Genomic DNA, 26,102 nt, shown 5'->3' with positions numbered 1-26,102 from the left:
TTTTACATATGTGTAGAGATGTCTAAGTGATCCCTCATAATGATCAGTCATTTTTCACAGCCACATTTCTACCACGAACATGCAGTTTTCCCCATGTGTCCTTCCAGTTGGACAGTTTTTAGCCCAGTTTCACTCAGCAGTCTTTTTGTTTTCTCTGTTTAATGCATGCATGTAATTCTGTTCTGAAATACACCAACATCCTTTCAACAACCACAGGATGTGTATCCTGACATGGTTGGTTAAGAAATGAGAAGTTACTCAAAGCATCAGCTTGAGTTAAACAACTTGCCAGCTGAAAGATGTTTCAAGTCAATTCAAATATAATTTACTGGTCCAAAACAGAAACTAAATTAGTAATAATTAATTAATAATTATTCAAAATTATCCAATGGGTGGTTCTTTCCTATTTCATTTATTAAGTCCAGGCATGGACTTGTTTTTCTGATTGGCAGTGCATTGTAATATATAAACTGGTATTAATTTTGTAGAAAACACTTGTAATCAAACAAATTTAGAAAATTAATTAACAACATAACATTAAGAATTTAAAACAACTTATTCTTTGTTTATGGAACCCCTCTATGTGTCAAGAGTTTTTTGGTTTTTTTTCATTTTTCAATCACAACCAGCCACGATTTATCTATTCGTCTATTGGATAACTTCTCTGGCAATCTAAGCAAATCTTCTTTGCTATTGGCTGATTAACCCGAAGCCCCGCCCTCTCTTACCTGTCGATCTGTGAAAGGCCACAAGCGCTCCCGCACGCCCCGCCCACTGTATCCCCTCCCGCCTCTTCCCACCGGCGTTCAGTCGTGAAGCGGATTGAACGAGCAGCGCTGTCTCTGTGGCGCAGGAGTATGCGGGCAGGAACATAACGGCTGCGGTAGTCAACTGAAAACACGTTTAAACACACACCGGGAGCGGCTCCGGAGAGAGGAACCCTGAGCACGGACAACCGAGGGGAGTTTACAGCGGTTAAGGAGCGGAGGGAGACTCGGGAGAGCGTCAGGAGGCGGTGGAGGTGGAGGAGAAGTGGGGGGAACGGACGCTCTCTAACGAATCCGACCGACATCGCACGCAGAAATGGCGGAGCACCACGCAGCCAGTGACGGGAAGCACAAGGCGTCCGGCAATTCTGGGAGCTCGGTGCACGGAAACAGCCGACCTGGCGCCGGCGGTGGAGGAGGAGCAGGGGGCAAAGGAGGCCTCTCTGGCGGACTGACACAACCGGCCGGGTGGCAGTCTCTACTCTCCTTCAGCATTCTTTTCCTGGCCTGCCTGGCAGGATTCAGCTCCAGACTTTTCGCTGTGATCCGGTTCGAGAGCATCATCCACGAGTTTGATCCATGGTAAGCTAGCAGATCAGATCGATTTGCAAGTGCTCGCTGTGCCAATGAAAGATGCTTAAGTCGACCCATTTTTTCCCCCTTTTACATAAACATGACGTATAATAATCTCCTTGCATAAGTTACTTTAACAGTGCTAAGTTTTTAAACTTATTTTAGATGTTTTATATCCCGCTGGATTCAAACACTTGTTCCCCAGTGATGATCAGTGAAGGGATTTCTGTCTCATGTCCTTGGCACAATCACTTTAATTGTCAGAGGAGCGGAGTGCAGCAGGTATGAGGGATCTTGACGTTTATCGTGATGATCTGGGTAACCAGTCTGGTCCGACTGCATCTTCTGCAGGTTGTAGCACTCATCTGTGCAACTGTGGTTGACGACCGCAGGACGCTGGAAGGTATGTGGAGTGTTCAGCTGCTGGTACAACTTCGTTGTAGACTGAGGAAGTACCAGCTCTCTATCAGAACTGTTTGTAATTCATTTCAAACTTAATTAAAGTAGAGCGAGTGGAATTAAAAATGGTTCGCCGAGGGATTATATGCGGGTCGGTGGTCGATATATTTGATCTGGAGCTGGTTATATGGAGGATATAGCCAGCTGATGTAGTGTGCACTAAGTTTCTGTGGAGAGTTGAAATTGTCACGCCGTTAATAATGTAGATTAATAAAATAAATCTATTTGAAATGTCAATTTGTTAAATGCACAACTTAAAAGCAAATATGGAAACTCCATCCATCCTTTTATATACACCTGCTTATGCAGCAGTTAGGGACAGGATGTACCCTTGAAAACTCACCTGTTTATTTTCAGGACTATTTAAAACTGACTATGGAAAGCCAAAAGTGCTTTAATCTAATTAATGAATACATTTTTTGTAATTGTGAAAATTTCAATGAAATGCAGAAATAAATCCATCTATAATTATTTAAATGTCAGTAATTTACTAAATAAGTAAATGTTTAAATTGTTGCAATTCAATGTTAATTTATTTTACATCATGTTAGTTTTCATAATAAAATTATTTAAATCAACTGTGTGAGTTGTCAAATGCATCCTTATTTTTGATTGGCTAAGTTGCAGACCAATCACTTTGTGTCTATTGCTGACGGGCAAAGCTGATCACATAAGATAAAATCATGATGTGCCGCAAAATGTTGTCATGAAATGTTTAAATGACTAGTAAATGTTAAAATTATTGCAATTCAATATTAATTTATTTTACATCTTGTTACTTTCCATCATAAAATTATTTAAATCAGCTGTGTGAGTTGTCAAATGCATCCTTATTTTTGATTGACTAACTTGCAGACCAATCACTTTGTGTCTAATTCTGACGGGTAAAAGCTGACCACATAAGATAAAATCATGATATGCCACAAAACGTTTCCATGAAATGTTTAAAACGACAATTTTAAACATTTAATAAATCCAAATTAAGCTATCGCATTCAAACACCTTTGAAACTTCGATATGTTTGCCTCTTTTGAAGCTCCGTACTCCAGCCGTTTCAGTAATCACAGCAGGCTGTTGAGATGACAGCCCGCTGATCCGGTCTGGTGACGCTGCCATCACAATGCAGGATTATTCCTGGTTGTAGCTGTGTCACATGGGCTGTGGGGTGTGGACCGGCGGCCGGGATGCACCATCACTCCTTCCTGTACTCTGTGGCATTCAGCCATTCTCCATGACTGAGGCATTAATTTATTAATTTTCAAGGACAGGTGCTCAGTCTTGTTCAGCGTGACACTTACCTTTTCAATTATGTTGATAACTTGATTGCACTTTATAGCCCAGGTTTGAAGCCAGGAGAGGTTTCAGCATGGTTCAGGCGATTTGGGTCTGACTTGCTGGGAAATGTGCAGGACTGACCTTTCTTTAATCATGGGTGGTTCTGTGTGTTGCGTCCATTAGTATTCATTAGAAGATATATACATTATATTACCTGTGGTATCGTTCCCCATACTTGGCTGTAGTAGCTGCCTTGCTTCAGTTGTAAGGCTGTAAAGTGGGGGCCGTTTCCACAGTTACAGTGCAGCTTCTTGGCAACTTGTCACAGACATGAGAGCAAAGATTGTCTTTGATACGCAAAAGTTTAAAGGCCCTCACAGCTATGAAAAGACTTGAACTGTTGTTGTTTCTCTTCACCCTCAAAAACCAAGCAGTGTTTCCGTCGAATTTAGTGGTTTTAAAAAGAAAAAAATACATAAAACTGTAATTTTGTCCTAAAAGTGTTGTTACTACACTGATTGGTTAAAGTACAGAGATACAGCTGAGCTATATCACAATTGCTTACATGAAATTATGCATATCAGCATATACATGATTTCAAACATTATAAAAATCTGATAAGTGTGGCATGCCTTTGTATTCAATCCCTGTCCATCTCCAGTCCAGATCAGCTTTTAGATGCATTTCTGGTCCAACTCACCTGAATCAAATGAGTGAGTCATTATGATACCTCAACCAAACTTGATGCAGTGTAAACATTTCAGGACGGTAGCTCTCAAGTACTTTGAGTTGGAGACCCCTGGTCTAGAATCTGACCTTTTTCTTCATCCTTTTTTTCCCAAAGTGACTCAAGGTTAATCAAATTAAATGGAGAGATTTTTCAGAACTTGCCACAGAATCTCAGATTTAGGTCTGAAGATTTTACAGCTTGGACATGCTTGGTATTGCACCAATTAGTTGTAGGTTTTGCTGCATGTTTAAGGTCATAGTTCACAAATGTGCTCAGTCAATGCTTTGACAAATAAAAAAAATCTAAAAATCTAATAAAAAAAGTTTATTACAAAAAGCCACAAACTCTGATGTATGCAATACATCGGAGTTTGTTTGTGGTTGTAACATGAAAAAATGTGCAAACGTTCAATGATTGAGAAAACTTTTGTAAGCTACTGTAGTTGCCTTCAGCTAAATCTGAAAAAATATCTCTCTATTGTAGTTTTTCTCCTGACCTGCACAACATGTGCAACCTTGAGGCCACCATCTAAAATTTGTGTTTATTTTTTATTCCATGTTTATTTCATGATGCACTTTCCTCCTTGCTGTTAGTGTTTTCTGGAGCTACGAAAAATGGACATCTCTGGGTCTCATAAAAAACTCAAGACCTTTCTAAACAAAGAAACAAACTTTAGTCAGTGGTTTCTATGGATTGTATGGTATGGTTTGGCGTTGTACTGCATTCTGTTGTGCTGATGAATCTCTTACCTCTTTGACAGCAAGAATAGAAAGTGATGTGATGTACCATCTGCTGATTGGAAGGGGCCATCATCCTCAGACATGCTTGATTGGTGCTGTTAGTTTGGCTGTTTCCCCCCCCACTTTGTCCACAGATAAGCATCACATTAAACAAGCCAGCAATTTGTGGAATTATGGTTGGATTTAGACACTCTAAAAATGTCAGGCATATTGTACAATGTGCGAACAGCGTAGGCAAGGCTGATTTAGTGAAAGACTGCTTGATGAGTCTCTGGCTGCTCTGATTACAGTCAAAAATATATTTTGTCATATTTTTAATGCTTTTTTTCTTTGGCGAAGGTAATTCCTTTGCAAAGTCATGTCATCGTTGAAAAGCGTAGTTCAGTTTTCTTAAGATGGCTCTAAATTATTAGTCCTTTCAAGGTTTGAGTTAGTGGTTTCAGTGAAGTGTATTGTGTGAAGACGTCGCCGCGCGATGAATAGACCCTGCTGCCAGAAGTAATGCTGCTTTTGTAAGAGAAGGATGTGCTTTGGCTCCTGGATTACAGATTTTTCTTTGAGTTCATCATTTTGTAGTGTTTGATTAATAAAAATGCATAAATCTGAGCCGTGTAGCATGGCTTGTAGAAGTTTAAGAGCAAAGTCAAGTTTGCAAATAACTGAATTTCTGTCCAACTGACTTCTTTAAGACTGAAATGAGAGGTAGCAAGTGGATTTAAGAATAGTTCCCACGCTGATTTATTTTTTTTTTTTAGTAATGAAACAAAAAACCTGAAGGTTTGTAAAACTTACTTTTGATAAGTGCCACATCTGCACTGAAAAGTAAAAACACAAATGTTTTAAGGGAAAGCATAAAGTAAAAAGCTGGAATGAGTGACTTGTTTTTGAGAATCAGAGTTGTTGCGTTCACATCTGCTGTCAGTCAAGGTGAATCTGATCTAAAAATGCTTCTCTGCTTTCCCTTAAAGGTCTTCCTGGTATTTTAGGTCTTTTAGCTCTACCATGGTTTGCAGAGATGTTAAAAAGAATCAAGAGTCTTACTGTACAAAGGAACCGGTCAGGAGAATTTCACAGCATTATATTTACACAATGGCACTGTGCTGTTGGGCATTAATGACTTGGGATAATCCTGGACAACGATGATGGTTCTAAGAGGAAACGTTTGTCTGAATAAAGAGCAGAGTAGTTTGTCAACTACTGGTTGTACGAGTTTTGACTGTCTCCTGCAATCTTCTTAAACCGAGGGGTGGAGTTTAGAAACAAAGCTGTGGTTGGAAGTTTTTGTCCAACAATCTGTCATACAGCAACAGTCTTCAGTCAGAGTCCTCTTCAGATTCGCTGCAAGACTGACTGCTACCAGAGATCCTTCTTGCCCGCAGCATCACCATCCACAGTGGCTCTTTGGAGGTACTTGGATGATAAAAGTTATGACGACCTTCAATTTCCCTTTGGGATAAATAGAGTATTTTTGAGCTGAATTGGAAGTGATACTGTACGTAAACGTAGAAGCGCACCCTGCGGAACATTTGGAGCGTGCAGCACATTCACATTTGAATCTAATCTGTATTTTTGCTCGTGGATATATTTAACTACTGTCTAAAGGGAGCCTCCGTCACAGTTTTCATCATGCTGTTAGAAAAAGAGGTTTTTATATGGGTAAGGGATATAATGCTATATATCTGCATTATACCCTTTCTCCTAAGCCTTCCAGACATGTACTCCTCCTCCTCTCTCGTTTATCATGCTGTGAGAGCACATCTGCAGCAGAAAATCTCTCACTGTGAAGTGCATGTGTGAAACACAAGTGGTGGAAAAGGTCTGTATGTAATTGCCAGAGTTTTCTGCTGAATGTCCTGTGTTCATGTTTGACAAGAGCTTGTTGCATGATTTTTAATAACTCTGTTATCAGAACTGGGCAGCTGTTCCACACTTCTTTTTTGATGTTTTTTTTTAATATATAGATTTTGGAGTTGTGAATTGGAAGCTGGTGACATTTGAATTCTTTTTTTTTTTTATCTGGAAGCCTGCTCAACTTGATTTGACCACTTAACTGAGATCATTTTCTTACAGCCGAAAGGACAACATCAAAGTATTTATATTTAACGCAATTTAAGCATAGTAAATTTTAGCTAGTCTTTTTGTCACTTATATGGATCTAACATTATTTTTAGAATGTTTTTTTTATTGCAGATATTTCATATTGATCTTTGCACATTCACGTGATTCTGTCTTCTATTTCTAATACTGTGTATATGAAATGAGAAGAGTGAATTCTGACTCAGTTTTAGAAAATTTAAATTCTCTTCTCTTTAGAGCCAAAATGTAAGAATATTCTATTTTTGTATGTGTTAGTTGTGAGGCTTTTTATTTACGTTGAAAGGAGAGATGGTGTCTCACTGCATTCGTTAGGGGGTTTCCCAACCCTGGTCCTCGAGTCACACTGCCCTTTAGATGCTTCCGGTCTGTAGCAGTCCTGATTCAGACAACTGCAGTTCAGCAAAAAGTCTGTTAATCAGCCATCAGCTGACAGGTGTGCTGAAGCTGCGAAACAGCACATTCAGTTCATACAGAAAGTGCATTTTTACCATTAACCCATATTTCCAGAATGGAACATGTCTTTCTCCTTGTCAAATTCTGAAAGCCTGCTCTCTCTCACTGTCTCGCAGCTTGAATGAACTACAGACAGGTCTGGATATGTTGTATAAAATATAGTCTAAGCAATTCCTCCGACTTTGTTTTTAAACACCATTTCAACACTGAAAATAATAAGAATTCAACTTCTTCCCTCCATTACAACTTCCACTCGGAAGAGTTTTGTGAGCTTGTCCTGATGGTTTACTGCGGTGAGTTCAATGATCAGAAACAAAAAACAGAATTTTTTTTTTTACCCCTCCAGGGTGTCTTTTTGTGGGCTCTAGTGTCCCTTATATCACAGTAGGCTGACAGGAAACGGGGAAGGAGAGGGGGGAAGACATGCGGCAAATGTTGTCGGGTCCGGGAGTTGAACCCGCGACGGCCGCGTCGAGGACTCAAGGCCTCCAAATATGGGTCGTTCTAACCCCTATGCCACCACGGCACGCCCAAAAAAAAACAAAAAACAGAATTTTGAGTTTCTTACTGGCTTTAAACACTAAAGATGGACCTTCACTCAAGCTTCTGTCACTTATCGCTATAATAAGTGACAAGCATTTACGTTGTCACTGCATCCCAGTTTTAGTATTGCAGATTTAATGTAATACAGGAAACAATCATTTTATTCACTCATGTAATCAAATATACAAACATTTATTGATGCTCTGGTAGAAAAATAGAATGGGATTGCCCGTTTTTGGCATTGCCAACATTAACAATTATTATGTTTGACCATTTACAACGTTTAAAAATGTCTAAGCACCACGATGCATGAAAAATATGCATCTGTGAAAGTGGTTAAGATGAAATGATTGTTGTAGAATGAATAAAATATTGGTCAATCAGTTGTGAAATCCCTGGCGTTTTCAGCAAATACTCTGAAATAGCACAGATGTATGAAAAATAGTATGGATGATACTCAACATTGAGAAAACGGATGAAGCTAGGTGAAGCCAGTTAAAGGACAATTGGCAGATTTATTGATCTCTGATCAAATGAGACCAGCATACTTCCAGTTCCAGCAAAGGATCTCAGTCTTCTGGATAGGAGTGGACATTACATTTTTAAACGCAACTTATTATTATATTGTTGTTGCAAAGCTGGGAAGAGTTGAAATCCACGACATCTTGCATCCACAGCAGATTCTGCAGCGTTATTAAATGGCTTTTTGGAATAATTTCGAACAAGTTGTGTTGAGTGCATTTCATTATATGGTCCAATTAAAGGAACTGTTACTGTTCTCTTATTTATCTTACAGCACAGCCACAGCCTTTGGTGGGCTATATTTTAGCTGAGCTGTTATTCAGCCATTATTTCCTAATAGCATAGTTGTATTATTTTAACAGCATGTGTACAAATATAGGTTAAGTTGGCTTTACTAAAGTGCTCATGTAATTAGAAAGTAATGAGCCATGTTGGGCCGCTGTCTGCATGACTTAGCAGAGCGAGCGGCCTGCCTCATGATTGTTTACGGGAATAATTGAATCAAATTCAAAACGATTGCCAGCAATTTTTATTTTGAATGCTGTTTGCTTCAAAGACGCATCTTTAATGACACTAAAAGTCTGGTCAGTCATCATCCTCCACTGCAGGAAACCAATCAACCAGCGTTTAATTAAAGTATCTGAATGGAATGAATTACTTTTGAAACAATGAAAAAATAATAGCAGAAAATTGTTTCAATATGTGACCTGCAAACTTAAAAAAAGCCAGGGACCGTATGGAAGTACAGTATTCCTTTGACCCATAGCAAAATGAATAAAACAAATGACAGAATGTTTAATTTTTATTACGTTATTAAAAAATGGACCTAGCTGCAGCTCCTGTTATTGGTGCTGGTGAGAACTGAATTTATGATATAGCTGCGATGCAAAACCCATGCATAAGCCTGCCAAGTGTGAAGTGTGGGTGTAGTTATATGAGGTTAAGCTAAGGGCAAGTAAGATTGTTGTCCTTTCACCATCTGCTCCTGTAGTATCTTCCAGCTGCACACTTCCTCACCAGGCAGCATTGTTTGAAGCCCCGAAGCCATTGGAAGGATGCCGAAAACAAGAGTGCCATTTCTCTTCTTCTTGTTTCTGCTTTTCAGCTTGCCTGACTTTACTTGTTCATCTCTTTCCTTTTTGTTTGAAGATTTAGGCACAAGATATTAATTAACTTTAATGAAGACCTGGAAAATATATCAAAGATTTTTGCTTTTCTCTATAATTTAAAGTCCTGATCATTTGGGCTGAGAGCTTGAAAAGAGGGTCACTTTTAAACTGACTTATATTAGACACCAGCAGCAAGGCCCACATTTTGTCTCCAGACATTGTGTAAACTTTAGTGTTACTCAAATAAGTAAATGCTATAAAAATATGAGTCAGTGAGGAAGTGTTAAAAAAACAAAACATTCTTCCACCAAAAAATAGGCTAAAAATGAAATCTTTCTACTTTGATTTCTTTGCCCACTCTGATTCAGGTTTTAGTCAAAAGCAGACTGTAAAGGTTTCTGTGTTTGGTGCTGCACTGACACCTGGAATAGCAGCAGTTTTACAGCATTTAAATTCAATCCTACGACTTCATGAAACACTTTCAGTTTACGCCTTTGCAAGGATTTTGAAACGTCTCTTACAGGCGTAATGAATTATTCTGTGCTGCAGAAAATTGCTAAGTGCTGTGAAAAGAAAATCTTGCACGAAATGTTGCGCCTCAGCTTTTTTTTTCTGAACCTGAACAATTAGTGCGAGTAGCCCCCTCCTCCTTCTCTCCGCATTTTATTTTTCTGTTTTTTGAAATGCACAGTAGTATCATTTGAATATCCTGGGAAGGGCTGCACAACATGTGGGGCTTGCACTATTGTTTAGGAAAATGAGAATACAGTTTTATCTTCCTAACTAATGGAAGGGTTCAGCAGGAATCGTAGTGATACTGTAAAGCAGTTTCTCAAATGACACCCCACTGTATAATACTTGCATCTGCCTGGGAAGGCCGATGGTGTTCGCTTTTTAATCTCGAGTTTTGGCATTTTAACATTTTCCATGAGATTCTACCCATTTTTTTTATATTTAAAGATTAATACTACTGTATATATATATATATATATATAAAGATTCTAAAAACACATTAATAGTTTTGCAACATTAATCTGTTGTGTTTATTGACAGTAGACTCCTGGCTCATCTTAGTTCAGTTTTTTTTCTTTGGAAAATGACATAAGGAAGTAGATATTCTGTGGTAGCACTAATACGGTTTCCATCCATCTATCCATCCATTTTCTAACACCATTGTCCCTAGCGGGGTTGGGAGGTGCTGGTGCTTATCTCCAGCTAACGTTTCGGCGAGAGGCGGGGTCACCCTGGACAGTTCGCCAGTCTGTCGCAGGGCAACACAGAGAGAATTTATGCTTAGGGAGAATTTAGAGAGACCAATTAACCTGACAGTCATATTTTTGGACTATGGGAGGAAGCCGGAGTACCCGGAGAGAACCCACGCATGCACAGGGAGAACATGCAAACTCCGTGTAGAAAGACCCCAGGCCGGGAATCGAACCCAGGACCTTCTTGCTGCAAGGCAACAGTGCTACTAACTGCACTCGTACAGTTTCCACTGTGTGTATTAATGCATATTATACACCCAAATATGGTTCAAACCTTATTTGGTGTTTGAATCATTAAGATATACAGTTATAGATTTTTCTAAAAAGGATATCAAGTATCTGTACTTTTAGCTACTTAGCTTTTCACGGCTCCCTAACCTCTACAAATACCAGAGGTCCATAGTTGAAAACGGGTCTAACGGTGTAGTAGCATTGTCTCATCACATGTAGCATGTAGATGTAACTGAAATAATCGTGATGATGCAAACAGGATGTTGTACCCTTTAATTAAAAAACAGTAGTTATGAGCTTGGATGTGATGATGATTTTAGTTCTGTGTGTTTTCTGATCACTTGGGGCATATACGATAAACGAAAATCAAACATTCTCCATTTTCAGATGAGGCTCCCTACTTTAAAGTTTTATCCCATTGTGTGAATTAGGTTTTTATCTTTCAAACATGCGGTCTACATAACATACCCATCAGTGTTTACAGTCTTAAAAGTCAAAGAGGCAGAAAAGTTATGTTTACTTGGAAAAATTTGAGATTAACACTACTTTTGCAGCTTTTTCAACGTGACTGGCGGGGTGCAGCTCCAGCACAAAACTGTTGGAAAATGTCAGGAGCAGCTAAAATAAAAACTTTTGTAGCGTCAGGAAGTGAGGAGAAGGCTAGTGAGGGAACAAGCAGGCGGTTTCCAGGACTTGTTGCTGGCAGGTGTCTGTTGAGACAGGGCCACATTAGCATGTTCATTGAATCATAGCGTGACGGGGAGGAAAAAGGCCCGGAGTTGCCCTGAAGCTGTTGTAAAACCATCAGGTGTTAGACTAATGCCAGTTTGGAGAAAGCCGTCCATTTTGTAGGAAATTAATGACTGCGGTGAGAAATCGACGTGTCGAGCTACTTTCTCTTCCTCGTCTAACGTTTGCTCCCTGCTTTCACCTCAGCCAAGAGGCTTCATGTCAAGCCCCTGCTTCCTCGGCAGGGTTTCCCAGGAGAATATTGTCAGACATGGCAGCGGGGTCTGTGAAAGTGCAGCATGCTGCAAATGTGAAACGGAGAGCTGATCCAGGCAACATGGTCTCATTTGAAGGAAGCAGCATCTGGCCAGGGGAAGCCATTATAAAAGATTAAGGATTATGATTTCAGTCTTATTTGCTTTAGTGATCAAGGTTTTCCGCTCTCCTTTGTATTCGGTGCGAACAACCTTAAGCAAGCTACTTTTCCATGACTAAATAATCTTTCATGACCTCCCTTTTGTGGTTATCCTCTTTGCTGTGGATAATGTGACCAAGGTTGTGAGTTGAGCTCCTCAGCCAGGTTTTTCCAGCAGCTATTAAAGATCTTCTACTGTACAGAAATGAGAGGCAGTTCTCCATTCATTCAGGCTGAACTGAAGAGGATGTCCTAGTTTTTTGCACTTGATTTGCCTGCTAGTCTGTGTTCTTGATGACGTTTTTCTGAAAGCCTCTGCGCCGTTGCCACCTAATAAGGGGTACAGTTCCAGTCAGAGGGTTTACATGCACTCATCACGGGCTTTTGAGATATTCATCTCCTAATTACTCAGCTTTACTTTTGCGAGGGTGGAATAATTAAATAAAAACTACTTAAATGAGTTTTAAAAAAACAGGATTGGGGGTTACATGTTTGAATTTATAATGGATTATTCTTATTCAAACAGGTTCAGAATTATACAGGCTATGGGTATGCTGCAATAAATATTTGTATCTTTAGGGATATAATCAAAAGCAGTAGATTGTTTAGTTTATTGATTGAGCTAATTTTATGAAGTAGCCATTTTGATGGTGTGGGATTAAGATTGTGCTTTGAAACAGACCAAATACATACTTGAATTTTAACAACCTATCAAATATTGCACCCAAGCAGTCCTTTGCAAATATGATTGTGCAGACATTAGCATTGCTGTATCATTTGGGATTTAATGTACATCATGCAACTCGTAATCTGGTTAAAATATTATGTGTACGAGTAAATGTCTAACCCCAGCTGTAGAAGTCCGAGGTCTAACATGGCATATAGTCCAGCATGTTGGTAAGATTGTCTTCCAAAATTTAAATTTGGGTGTATTAACCCTCATCATAAACATACCTGGAGTGTTGCTCCATGCATGTTTGAGAAATTCTTGAATTTCCCAGGGCAGCCATTCATTAAATGCTCTCTCCCAAATTGCCGTCTTCCTACTCGGCTCCTTCAGACTAGCAGCAGCAGTAATTAGCAAAAACCTGGTGGAACTGAGCATCTGCTGGGTGCATCATACAAACTACTTAGTCCATGGCTTCTAAGAACGTTTACTTGCATAATGGAAAGGCATTGTTCTGATGACGCCCTGAAGGCGGAGTGTCGGTAAGAGCAGGTGCTTCTTAAAGAGACAGTCTAATATGAAGGCGTCAAATTGCGACCTCAAATTTTTTTTATGTCATGTTTGATATACAACATTGTTATAACAATTGAAGATAGTTACTAGATTGTGCACCATATGGTTGGATAACACATAATACTGCCACTTTAAAGCACTGAAAGCGCTCTCTCAAAGACTCCCATAGAATTGAAGGTTTATTTTAATTTTTTTTTACAGTCAGGCGTACGAAGGAGAGCTCTCTTCTGATAGTTGGTGCGCCAAAAGTAGTTTTGGAGTTCAGATTTAAAATATTACTGTTATTTTCATGCAGATCAATTCCTTCTAACATAAAACTGGAAAAAGAAAGTTTCAACATGCATTTTCAGGATACGCTCTATACTTCTACGAATACACACTGCCCTATTTGTCATCTTTAATACAAGAGCATGACCTGGAGCAGGTCTGAGTTGGCCCAGAAACAAAACCTAGATACCAGAACTAAATTTATCCCCCATGTTTCTCGTCCACATTAAGGAAAGAAAAAAAAAAAGCGCACCACGTCTGTGTGTTGCCACGCAGAGTGGGAGAGAAACCGTCTGCTTGATGCAGCTTTTGTCAAGCTGTTTGTTGTGCGCCGTCATGGCTGTTTTGATGCAATTGTTGTTCCGTGACCATCCAGCCTGCAGGACTCGTCCGCCCAGCGAAGAACAGACGGAGCGGAGTGTCTGCTCACCGGATGCAAAGCTGTAATTGAAGGCATTCGTTTTCAGTGCCTGTGCAAGTGAACTTTTCCCCTGATTTCTTGTTTTTCTTGCAGTAACAGTTTTATGCAAATGGTAAGAATCAGGTTGTTGGGTCTTGAGTTGCCTTAGAGCACCCAAAACTAATCTAATGTTTTATTGTTTGACACTTTGCTTTAAAAAATCAGATTAAAAAACCCGAGCAATGGACAATAGCTGTTCAGAATCGACCTCAAACTAATGCTCGTCTCTGAGAAAAGCAGGAAATCGCTGGCATTTACTGAATGTCATTATTGGTCAGATAGTCCTTTAATTATTAACTCGATCTCTCAGCTTTCACTGCAGCTCCACTTTGTTCCTGTTGAAGTGGTCCTGCATGCCCTCTGGGTGGTCTAATGGGGGAGGTGGGCTGGAGGAGAACAAGGAGGACCTGTGCTTATGCCTCCTCGTCCTCTTACTGACAGAAGTCAGCTCGCAGCTCTGTGGGCGAGCACACCTGCATACAGAGAGAAGAGAGAGAGGATCGGCAGTGGGATGGTAGGAGGCAGAGGAGGAGAAAAGAAATGACTGCCTGCCAAGCGTTCAGACTGAGGAAGGTTTTGGTGGCGAGGCCAAAGAGATTGCATTGTTCGTTAGAATCGCCTCATCGGTTTGCGTTCATATGTATCGCAGTATCTGTGCCTCACTGTTTTTACGTGGAAAGAGGATGGGTTTTTGTCACTTTCTGCCTCAGGTTGAACTGAATGTGTTCTGTGGCTGATAGGCTGCTTACTGCGGAGTCTGTTTAATAAGATCAGCTGCTTAAGGCATCTCCGAAGTCTTACTGAATAGTAGAAACGGCTTTGCTCAGCTTATTTTTAAGTAATTTTCTCCTTTCAGTTTAATCCCTAGAACATTTTGCAGAAACTTAGTTGATACTGGCAGAGAAACTAGGTAGGTGGCTGTTGGGTAAGGCAGATTAATCTTAGTAGGAACTGGTCTCAAGAAGTACTGGGCAAACTGGAGGCTACTAAGTTTTCATACCCCATGAAAAATCATACACAATTAGCTATTTTTGAAAAATAAAAATCTGAAAACTGAGGATTTGCATTCAGCCTTTTGAGAAGAACCTTATAGAACCACATTTTGTTATAACAGTTATGCCTAAAAATCTTGTCAACTGGTTTTGTGAAATAGTTCAGGCTCGGATTAGTTTCTATAGTGTCTGTAAAGATAGAACTTCCTGTTATCCGACATTCTGTCAATCAGAATAGATCTTTACTTGGACTGGACTGTGGTGTTTCAGGCCCCTGATCTATTAGTTCTGACTGTATTAACCCGGGTGACCCTTTACCCCAGTCTCGAGTCTTTTGCTCCATCCTGGCTTACTGGTTGAACTGTGCTTAGTCCCAAGCGTTTTAAAGGTTGGGATGTTTTCAAATGTAATCCTGCTTTAAACTTCCCCGCAGCTTTACCTCTGACTTTACCGCTGTGTTCCTTGGTCTTCATGATGCTGATAGTTCACTGATGTCCTCTCAGATGTTCACAGAACGGCTGCATTTAATCAAATGAAATAAATTCGGACACTACTTAGTGATTAGGTGACTTGTAGAAGTGATGTCTTCCGCTGGATATTCACACACCTTTAAGCTTCACAACCTGTGAAATTCCAACAAACAACCAGGAAGTTTCATTGATGTCAGTGGAGCTGTCAGCAGGGAGCTATTTGTGTTAAGACTCTGTGGTTGACTTGCCTGAAAAGTTGAGCTGCTTGTTGAAGTCTGCGGTGCTGGGCGCTTTGGTCGGCAGGTGATCATCTCAGGTTTGTGGTAGACTCAGGACGGTTCCAGTGGAATCTTTGACGACCGCCATCATCACTAACTGTCTGCTGTTGAATCATTTGTAGAGATCAACTGATGGAAATAAATCAGTTGTTAATATTGGCCGATACTGATGCTGGTGCCGACATATCTCTTGTCATTTTCATATTTTGTAAACGTTGATACAAAGTATTAAACTGTACAAACTCTGCTTGGGTTGAATCAAAGGTAAATCCCCAACTGGAGTTTTTACTTGCTTCAGTTTGCATTTCCAAACTGCACTGGGATGTGCTCAAGTACTAGTATCTAAGTTTACATAAAATCCTTCTAAAATATGTTCGAATTTGTCTTCATGTCCCAAAGAATGTTAAAGTTGAAGAGGTGTGATACTTTTGAGGTTTAAGTCTCTACACATAGAGCTGGTAGCTGATTATCTACCTCTTGTTAAACATGAAGATTTGGTTGCTTTAGTCTCTGTAATAAATTTTCAGTTCCCAGGTTGGATGATTGGCTGCTGTTCTCTTTGGCTCATCTTGCATGCCTTGTGGTTGTTTCATTTCAGTTCTTATGCCTTTTTTATTACAGGCTTTTTATGCCTTTCCATCATATTTTTATTCCTTTTCTAAAATTCATTTCCCTTGTTTCTTGGCAAGGTTTCTGCTAGCAGCGCACATATTTTTGTAACTCATGTCACTCGTCTTCCATGCCAGCTTCTTCCTGTTGCGGGTTGCTGTGGAGCTGCAGCGTACCCTTGGGTTGAGAGGCTGAAGGCATCAGGAGTGCGTTGCCAGGTGTTCAAAGTGCCAAAACGACGATAAGCGAGACAAACAACCATGCACACCTGAAGTCACTTTGGAATCTTTATTTAATATAAAATTCATGTTTGTGATTGTGGTAGGAAGCCGAAGAACAAAGTTAAAACCCACGCAGCGACAGGGAGAATATGCAAACTCCAGTCAGCCTTGAGGCGGCATTTAACCTGAAACCCTGTCGCCGTGAGGCAAGCAGGCCTCACAGTAATACACACTATGGTGCGCTATATGAGAAATTTTATTTTAAAATACTTTTATCACAGTCACATAAACTCAAGTTCTGGTGGATAAACAATAATAGTTGATATGACTTCTTTCTAATTATTTATTAATAGCACAGAAAACTGAACATGAAAGTCAAGGCTGTATCGGGACATAAAAGCTGAAAATTGAGATTACTGGTCTTTGGATAGTTCGTTTCAGTTGACGTCAGGATGTGATTTACAGTTAGCAAAGATGATGCAAGTTCATTATATAGAGCCACTTGCTATATCAATATCATTATTTGAAACATTGTAATTGCAAAACCCTGCTTGGATGCAGTGGATTATCATATTTCAATCAAACAACTTGACTGTAACCAGAGGAGAGACTTGTGCTTGAATTAGATGTTGCATTGGCAGCTGGGACTGATTAGAAACTAAATAAATGTTGAACCATGGTTGGATGATCCCATCTCCAGCTTTCCTCCCATTTCTTCTGTATAGTTGAACTTCAAACAAACTAGAGCTGCAACAAAATACGAGAACATTAATTTTCTAAATTCTTATAGAATGCAGTTACAGAGTCTCCATCACTATGGCATCCACATCACCCTGATGCCTATCATTTTGGGTAAAGTGTGGCATCGAGAGCCAACTGGCCACTTAATTAGGTATGTCTCAGTAGTAGTGTTTTGGTCCTCCTCTGTTTGCTAACAGAGAACTTGATTAAACAGGAAGTGCATTTCCACTAAAGGAGCCGTTTTTCAAGAACATTATTAATGCGACTGAACGTGTAAAACCAGAAAAATGGAAAAGGGAGGGAGGTAGTACTTTGTACTCCTTCAGGATGGAGGTTTGGAATTGTTTTTCATATTGTAATTCAGGCTGTTTCTATCTAAATCATGAATTAGGAGGGAGCTCTTCATTGTTTTGTTTTTTTATTGTTTTGAAGAGTGGAGAACAGTGGAAAGAAAATGCATTACAATTTGAAACATTTCTATCTGGTTAGCAGATGTTTTTTAAAGATTAAGAATAAGTATTAATTGTTGCGCTGAATGTTTTTGTTTTTAGAGTAATTACATACATGTGTATAATTGTCTCTGCCCATTGTTGGCTCAGCGACGGGCATCTCTCCATTTTGGCTGAATCCCATCTTACTGTTGTTCTGCTGCAGATGTGTCTATTGTTGGGGCCATTTCTCCGGTCCCTTTCCAGCGGTCCATTGTGAGAGGATGACTTTATTATCCCAACCTCGCCACTGGCATGCTCACCTGGCGTGACATTACAGATCATCGCTATCTGGGGCCGTGGCTTTGTTTCAGGTCGCGACAGCAGCTGACAGCGAGGCAAGGGCGAAAACAGCCCACGGTCTCTTGGTGTTGGTGCCGAGCGCCGGCTGAACAGTCGGAGGGATGAGGGGGTGAAAGAGGGCTGAGGGCTCAGGATGAGAAATGGCAGATGGACGAAAGGAGGGCAGATAGGACATGGCGACAGCTGGAATAGGTTGTCAAATCTGTGAGTGGCTGCTGAAAACGAGCCAGTCAGGAGGTTTTTATATCATGGGGGTTATCAAGTTGACCAGCTGGCAGGTAGCATGACTATAAAACGAGATGGGAGGCTTGGAGCTGGAAACGGGCGGAAATTCACTGATGTTGAGACCACACTGGAGAGGTGGAGATTGTATTCCTGCATGCTTGCTTTGCAGTTGAATTCAGAATCTGCCAAATGGAAATGCACAGGTCAGCCTCAGGAGTCCAATTAACTTTAAACTGGATTTATTTTACAATAGCATTGAGTTTCAAAGCAAGTACTGACTCTTAAGAGTTAACCAATAAAATATTTGGTTCAGAGTAGGATAAGTAAAGTGGATAAGAGTGTGCTTGTTCCAATTAGCTTGTGTAGAACTTTAGGAGAGAACACACATCAATACAGAATCACCTTTTCTCCCTGTGTGGCTCTTCTGTCTTCACTAGCAGATTACATTTCTGGAGTTTCTACGTGATGCATGGAAATGTCTTTTTATGCACAGGGGACGAAACTGAGATGTCAAGACCAGCTTAAGCCCCTTAAACCGCTCCTTCATTCCAGATTAAATGGCCGACGTGAGGCACTTTAACTCGTGAAAGGCTAGACAAAGAAACCGTTGTAGATCATAAGACTCATTAGGAAGGTTAGACAGAACTTTCAGAAGCTTTCCTTTGGAATGTGATGGATTTAGCAATAGATTTTCATATTTATAAATGATGACTGACCTTACTGAATTAATAAAAATAGCCAATGTTCTATTAGAGGCTCTAAAATTGTAACCAACCACTGGTTTCCTGCTCTATTTAGTCAGTGAAATCTTCTGCTCTTCATGCAGCGGAAAGACCATTCATAATGGTCACACATTTCAAACGGTTTGTGTTGTCTGAGACTAAACAAAAGCATAGCATTTATTATTGAAATGGAAATGTAGCTGTTATGAAATTCAAACGGGGCAGAGGAATATGACGTGTTAAAGATCAGCTCTGAGCAGAACATGGTTACAACTTAGTTATGTTGGTATAAATCCAGAGGATTCTTAGAAGATGCAGAGTTCAAAGCTCGTTATTCTGATCATAATAAACTTTAATATGCAGTGTATATGATAAAATAAAAAGAAAGGACTGCTCCGTTTTTAGTGAAATCAGGCATTGAAACAAAATTCAAAGATAATTCATGTATTTTATAAAAAAAAAAAGCCAGATAGAGCAAAACATTGACTCCGACCAACTACGACAAAAGTTACATTTAAATTTCTCTAAAACTCAAAATCTACTTCATTGCCGTAAACAAACTCTCAGCTACTTAAGTGCTAGTCGGAGAGAAGATGGAAGGCTCAGTGTTCTGTAATCCAATTGCATTCTGGAAAAAGGCTTTGCTAATGGAAACTGTGGGCAAAACCTCTCCCTATTAAAAAGTTTTAGAAGCGCTTTGAGGACTGCTGGACCTGCTGTAGCTCCAAGCAGCTCACTGTAGGCCGACTTTCAGGCCATTAGTTGGTTTGTTTTGGTCGCTGCTTCTAATGACGGATAACTACAGTAACGGCTCCTTAAAGATATAGATATAAAACTCATCCTTTTATTCTGCGTGTCTGTTACGCTACGTGTAATCTGCTTTTTGTCCACATGTTCAAAGTGTAAAGAATGAATGTAAATTCTGTCCATTAAGTCTGCTCTGCTCGCCCGTCCAGCTGCTGCAAGGACTCTGCTTTCAGAATATCATGAACCTTGGGCTTTTATTGATTTTTAGCTCAACTTCCACAAGGCCAGCAGTGAAGTCAGCATTGTTGCTCTAAATTTACTATATTCTCCTGTGTGCTGCGAGGGGATCGCAGTATGCCAGCACTACAACCTGACACTTAAATCTTTTTTTATTTTTTTTCTTCGGAACAAAAGCTTAATTTCACACACATTCAACAAGATGTCAGTTTAAGATTTATTTATTTTTTCGCTCCACTTACTGTCTCATCTTGCCGCTTTTCAGTCTGGAGAGACACATCTCTGCCTACTCATTTTGCCTCTTTATGAAGCCTCCTCCTGATGCAGCCAAGTCCTCTGAACACATTTTTTGAAATTAATGAATAAATTTTTTTTTTTTCTTTTCCTTTCCTCCAAGCCTGCTGCTACAACTTAATGTGTCCCTGAGACATGTGGCACACCAGGAGAAGAGGATTTTTTCCTTCCAAATTTTAATGATTGTCCCTGCAGGCGCTCTTCATATCAGCTGGGGTCTTTCTCTGTTTTCCCATCCAGGGTGGACTGACCCACTTGAATAGGAGAATATATCGGGGGGGGTTTTTTTCGTCCTCTGCTCTTTTTTGCTTTGATTTATTAATGGTTATTAATTCTCAAATCTAAAATTTCTACTGTCTTGAAGTTTTCATTTACCATTTCCATGTATGTGGAAGAAAGAGAACTGTACGACTTTATTTCTGTTGCCGCATTACAACTTTTTGTTCAGAATGATTGAATTTATATCAAGGTTCAACTCAAAGTTGTAAAATATTCTATAAATAAAAAATTCAGTAAGATTTTTAGACTTATTTAAAACTTTCAATAACTTATTAAACACAGAATCAAACAAGTAAATGTTTAAATATTTAATTGAAATTATATTGCTTTAAAAGCACAATTATTTCAGCATTTTTTTCATAATTGCATGTTGCAGCATTACATAGATTTGATTGGTTTGCAGTTAGTATGATTTGCAAGTTAACCAGTCACATGGTAAGGTATATTTGAGCCATTGTGGCAGTTTCATGATAGATGGCATAAAAAATTACATTTAATTTGTACTTGATATTGTGTGCAATAAGTATCTGAAAAATTGATCCAATTATAGATATATTTTTATTTATACTATCACAACCTTTCATAATTTTACAGGGTCTTTAAAACAGATTTTTTTTATTTGCTTTAGGATCCAACATTTAATAAAATGAGAGCGTATAAAACTCAAGGATTGAAAAATAGAATTGTCTCTTCTTTGCTTTTTTGCCACCTAGACCTTTCGAAATGATAATTCCCAGCAGATTTTTGTCATTGAATATTTTAACTTGGATCTAGAAAATGTGAATTTTGAAATGAAAAAGCAAACATTTCTGGCACTGAAAGTAGTCATTTGTTTGAGTGACTGCAACCTTTTCCCTCGCCAAGCTCCAACCTGCTTATCTTCCATAGTAGCCATTTTGCTTGAGCATCGTGGCACTTCTTAGTGTGAAATTTCACACTGTAAATATTTTAAGAATAGCTCTTCAAACAGCTGGTTTAGTTCTTTTTGGGAAAATCACTGCCTTCCTTGCTTTGTCGTCTTCAGCCTGTTACATTAAGCTCTACAGTCAAACCCGGTGCAGTTAATGTAGGCCTTTGATGGTGTCATCTTCACCTCCCCAGTTTTTCATCTCAACCTGAGCTTTTCAAAGCCTTCTTTTTTTTCCCAGATGCGCTCTAGTTAGTGAGATCAAGGGGGATATTTCCGACACCCAAATGAAACCAGCTCTGAGGATGGCACCTCTCCTTTAAAAATACTCCCAAGGCTTTATTGGAATACAGTATATGAAAGAGATCATTAGGCACTTCATGTGATTTTCTTTCTTTTTTCTTTTTTTTTTTTTTAACTCCAGTGAAATAAGTGACCTCAAACGTTCACTTTTCCCCTATCAGTATAGTTCCAGCAATTACCACAGTCATTATAATTTCATTTACTGTGACTGCTTAGCTTGACCTTGAAACTTTTTCTTTTAGTCCCAGTGCCAAACTGATTTAGGAAGTCTTCTTAATTGCTGCCTCTGTTTTATATTGGCCAGAGCTTTGAGATTACATTGCTTCTTGTCTTTGCATTTGCAGTTCCCAAATAGTAAACTAAGTTATGTGTGACTCGAGTTATTCGGTTGCATTTTTAAGCAAGACAATCTTGTCAGAAGTCCATATAAATGACATTTGTACCTGGGGTGCACAGGGAACACCTTGCACTGTTCTTTTGTTGAATATTATAATAGCAGAATACATTTTGCGCATAATACTTTTCCTCCACCACAAATCATTCTGGGACTTCACAACTAATTTGGACATCAAAGGCAGTGAGAGCCTATCCAACAGGGGAAGTACATTATTTATTTTAGAAGTGTTTGTGAAAACACATTCAACATTGCTGTCATAATTTAATATTGCCAGACAAAAAACTTTCAATCATCATACATGTTGCCTGACATTCTTCTCTAACCTTGCAAATATATTTCCATTTTGCTTCCAATTCAACTTCTTGTAAAGTAGTAAAACACTGAAAGAAGGTCTAAGTGGATGGCATGTGTTAACCAAATGGAACTAATTTTGATTGAATAAACCATTAATTGACAATCGTAAATCGATTGTTTGCATCACTATTTGAAATGGGTGTTGACTTCATTGCGTAACTAAGCAGACAGGTGACGCATAGGAAGCGTTTACTTAAGGGCAAATGCAGGGTAAACACACAGAGCTCATAGTCCATTCCTCTGTGAAAATCTGGTTGGAATTGGTTGTTTCAGACATTGGTGGGAAGGTCAGCATTCTTGGATTAGAAACATTGGTAGAAGATTGGGTAAATGAAGGCCTAATGAGCTAAATTGAAGTGAAATTCTTTAAATGGAAAGCAAAACCTGAAAGATGAAAAGAAAGCAGAAAACGGTCATTAGAATGGATTACAGAGCCAAAATGGCAGACTTGGCTAATGATAACAGAGAATCTACCTGTGATGGCAATTTGAAGCCAAGCATTGGCAAAAGCCCCAAATAAGTTCTATTGTTGAACAAACAATGGCCAAAAAGATTACAGCTCACCAAATTAAAATGAATGGCCTAAACAAAAAGTGGAGCAACATTTTATGAAAGCAGGATTGTTTGTGACAGTTTGTCAGAGAAGACAGAATTCAAATCATAGTACCCTAGCAAGCATGGTAGCTAAATCAGCATGCTATGAAGATTTTACTCATACTGTGGTGTTGATTTGACATAGCAGAGATTATGGGTCGGTTGAAATGTACTGGAGTACTCGAGGAGCTCATTTTGAGTTATGCCAAAGGTGGAAAGCTGTTTAGATGGATATTTCTTTGAGAAAATGCTCATAAGCAGACCAATATATTCTGGAGTTTCCAGCACAGTCAGCGATTTTAATCCAATAGAAAAGTTGTAGGGTGATGCCAAATTTGTAGTTTCTGAGGCAAAATCTCAATGCTGAAGAGTTGGGAAATGTGGTTTAACGTCACTGGGCTGGAAGACTTCACAGGTACCAGAAATCAGTCAACTCAGTGAAACACAAAAATGTGCCACAGTTCTCAGAAATGGTGGTTTGGTACCTGACCTTCCACTTGTCATTGAATAGAGGAATACTCGCGTTGTTTCGTTCTGTGTGCAGTGAACACAGGGACCATGACTGTCTCTATGAATATTCTGAAGTTCACTTAGACTCACTTTCATTCTGGGTTTAATAGACATATTTGGATTCCTGGAGGTTTCTTTCCACTTCAATCTTTCTAGAAATTTCAGGCAGCATAGATTATACAAACAAACAGACATGTATCACATTTTCTGTGTACATTATAAAGTAAATTACTATATTTTGCTTGGAACTTTATTAAACACATTCAGTATTCCTAATCAAATGTTACTAATGCTTTCTGATGACTGTCATTTCTTTACTGATGCAGGAAATGTTGAAAAGAAAGTGGATAATGCTGTGATCTCTTAAAGCGATACCTCCTTGACTACACAGGAAGCCATGTCATTCTAGCGCTGGTGGAGTAATTCTGTTCTCCACATGATGTTGTCCGTGCTACTTGCGACATTAATCAGATCAGTGATGTGCTCTTTTGGATCCCCGGGCTACAGTTCAATCAGCAATCTCCTTCCTCCATCTTACTGACATACAAACACAGACACGCAGCCTGCCATGCGGTTGTTGTAGCAAGATCTAGTATAATGTCATCTGGCCACTCCCAGGCAAGATTTGGTCCTTTTTGATGGGGGCCAACAAACAAATGCTGGATTTATTTATTTTTGGCTGCGAAATGCACTCCCATCTTTCGGGCTCACAATGGGGTGCTGGATCTGCTTCCGCCTCTGGCTGGGATTTGGAGATTTGCTACCCAGACGACAGTGAGCGGAAGGAAGTCTTTGCTCTCGTTCACCTCTTCCTCTGTTGGTTATGAGGGGAAAACGACAGGGGTTTTCATCCAGGATGAGCTCATTGTTGCCTTTTGTGCATCCTTTAAGCCTGGAGCTAAATTTTTTGCTAAGATGATATCAGTGTGCACCTCGTACAGATGCGTTATCTGTGAGTGCCTGTGCTGCCTGATTTTTATCTTTGCTGAAGTTTGAAAGTCGGGTTAGGGCAACTGTCTTTTGAGTCTGGAATGTATGATAAGATTCATCTCCCTACTGCTTGGAATTTCATTTTGTCTCTCTACTACCACAAACTTTAAGATTTTCTGTGATGGTTTGGCATGCATTTTATAATTTGTAGACCCGCCTGCAAGTGCTTTTTGGTGGATGTCTACCAACTTTGCAAAACTAGATAGAATTTTTTCCACTTTTTCTTTCGCAGAAAGATTGGATGAGGACTGCTAACAGGAATTACCAAGTTCACATCTGTACAGGATGTCTGCATGTCTACGAAATGTCTTCTAAAGTCTTAAATACATGTAACTTAAAGTCTTACATATGTCTTAAATTCATTTTAAAAAAATGTAAGTCAAACTTAAATACCTTAATCACACATTTTGTTATGAAGGGATTATTTAATTTTGAATATTCTCATATATGTAGTTTTTTTTTCTTGCAGGAATTTTCTGACAGGCAACAGTTTGAGTCTTGCTCAGAAATCTTAATTGTGTTTAGTGACTTGAGGCACACTGGGAGTGACAAAGAACAGTGACAGGTGAAAGTCTTCGCCACTTGGGGTGAAACTCAACATAAGAGACACAATAGCGAAGTTGAACATTTTTCAACTTGTGTCATAATCCTGTGTGTACATGTGCAAAATGTCATCGGTCACTAGCTAGTGATTGTCGCTCCATGTTGCAAATTCCATAGAAACGTATGGAGAGGGAGCGAACTCACCTCACGTGTTGACCCCTTTAAGCACAAATTTATCTTCGGTTGGTTGGATGACGTTTGTTTTTGCCACAGACTCACTTCTGTTGCCAACCCACAAGATGCATTTTGTGGAATAAAATTTTTATTCTTGGCATGACAGTGGTTAAGGCTGTAGAGGACCATATGCAGCGTGAGGAGCACAAATCTGCTGCCAAGTGCCACAGACAGACCCCAGAATAACAATTTGTGCTATGCTTGATTGTAACACAGCAAGATCCCCCAACCATCCCTTATATACATTTTTTTCTGTCTTAAATTTCATTTAAGGTGGTATTAAAAAGACTTTAAAGTCTGAAATATGACTTTCTGAAACCCACAGAGGGATCACAGGGGATCAACCCACACACCCTGTGTGTATGTTTGAGATCATCGTCCTGCTGGAAGATGAAATCTTTTGCATCCTGTAACAGGTTTTCTCTCCAGGGATGCCATATATTTGGCTCCTATGAACCCTGACTAGCCCCCCCCCCCTGCTGTGTCCCCTCACATTGTTTGAGGCAAACTTTAAATAAGACTTTGTTTCTTCTTGCCAGATATGTGCAGAGGACAGCTAAAGTTTTTTCCTGTCAACAGATGCTCCCCGCTGCTCCTTTCGCAGGGCTGTCAGTTTAGGTCGACAGACATGTGTGGGAAGGTTTGCTGCTGTGAAACAGTCTTTTCATTTTTTGGATTAAACTGCTCCATGAGATGTTCACAGCTTGGGATTATGTTTTATGACCAAACCCTGTCTTAAATGTCTCCATAACTTGGACTATCCCTGAACACATCTGCTGTTTTTCCTTT

General features: G+C 39.5%; 1 protein-coding gene across 1 annotated transcript in view; it reads left to right on the top strand.

Moving 5' to 3' along the window:
- Positions 1-789: 789 nt before the first annotated feature.
- The window catches only part of LOC116730790 (dolichyl-diphosphooligosaccharide--protein glycosyltransferase subunit STT3B), a 102,312-nt gene continuing 76,999 nt past the window's right edge, over positions 790-26,102 (top strand). Inside the window, exon 1 of the mRNA XM_032580278.1 lies at positions 790-1,349. Within this exon, the coding sequence (XP_032436169.1) occupies positions 1,084-1,349 (266 nt within the window). The 5' untranslated portion in view covers positions 790-1,083. The remainder of the gene's footprint in view (positions 1,350-26,102) is intronic.

Source organism: Xiphophorus hellerii, chromosome 13, assembly GCF_003331165.1.
Source record: "Xiphophorus hellerii strain 12219 chromosome 13, Xiphophorus_hellerii-4.1, whole genome shotgun sequence".
In the NCBI taxonomy this organism is placed as follows: domain Eukaryota; kingdom Metazoa; phylum Chordata; class Actinopteri; order Cyprinodontiformes; family Poeciliidae; genus Xiphophorus; species Xiphophorus hellerii.
Note: the sequence above shows the minus strand (reverse complement) of the source record. Positions and strands in the feature narration are given on the sequence as shown.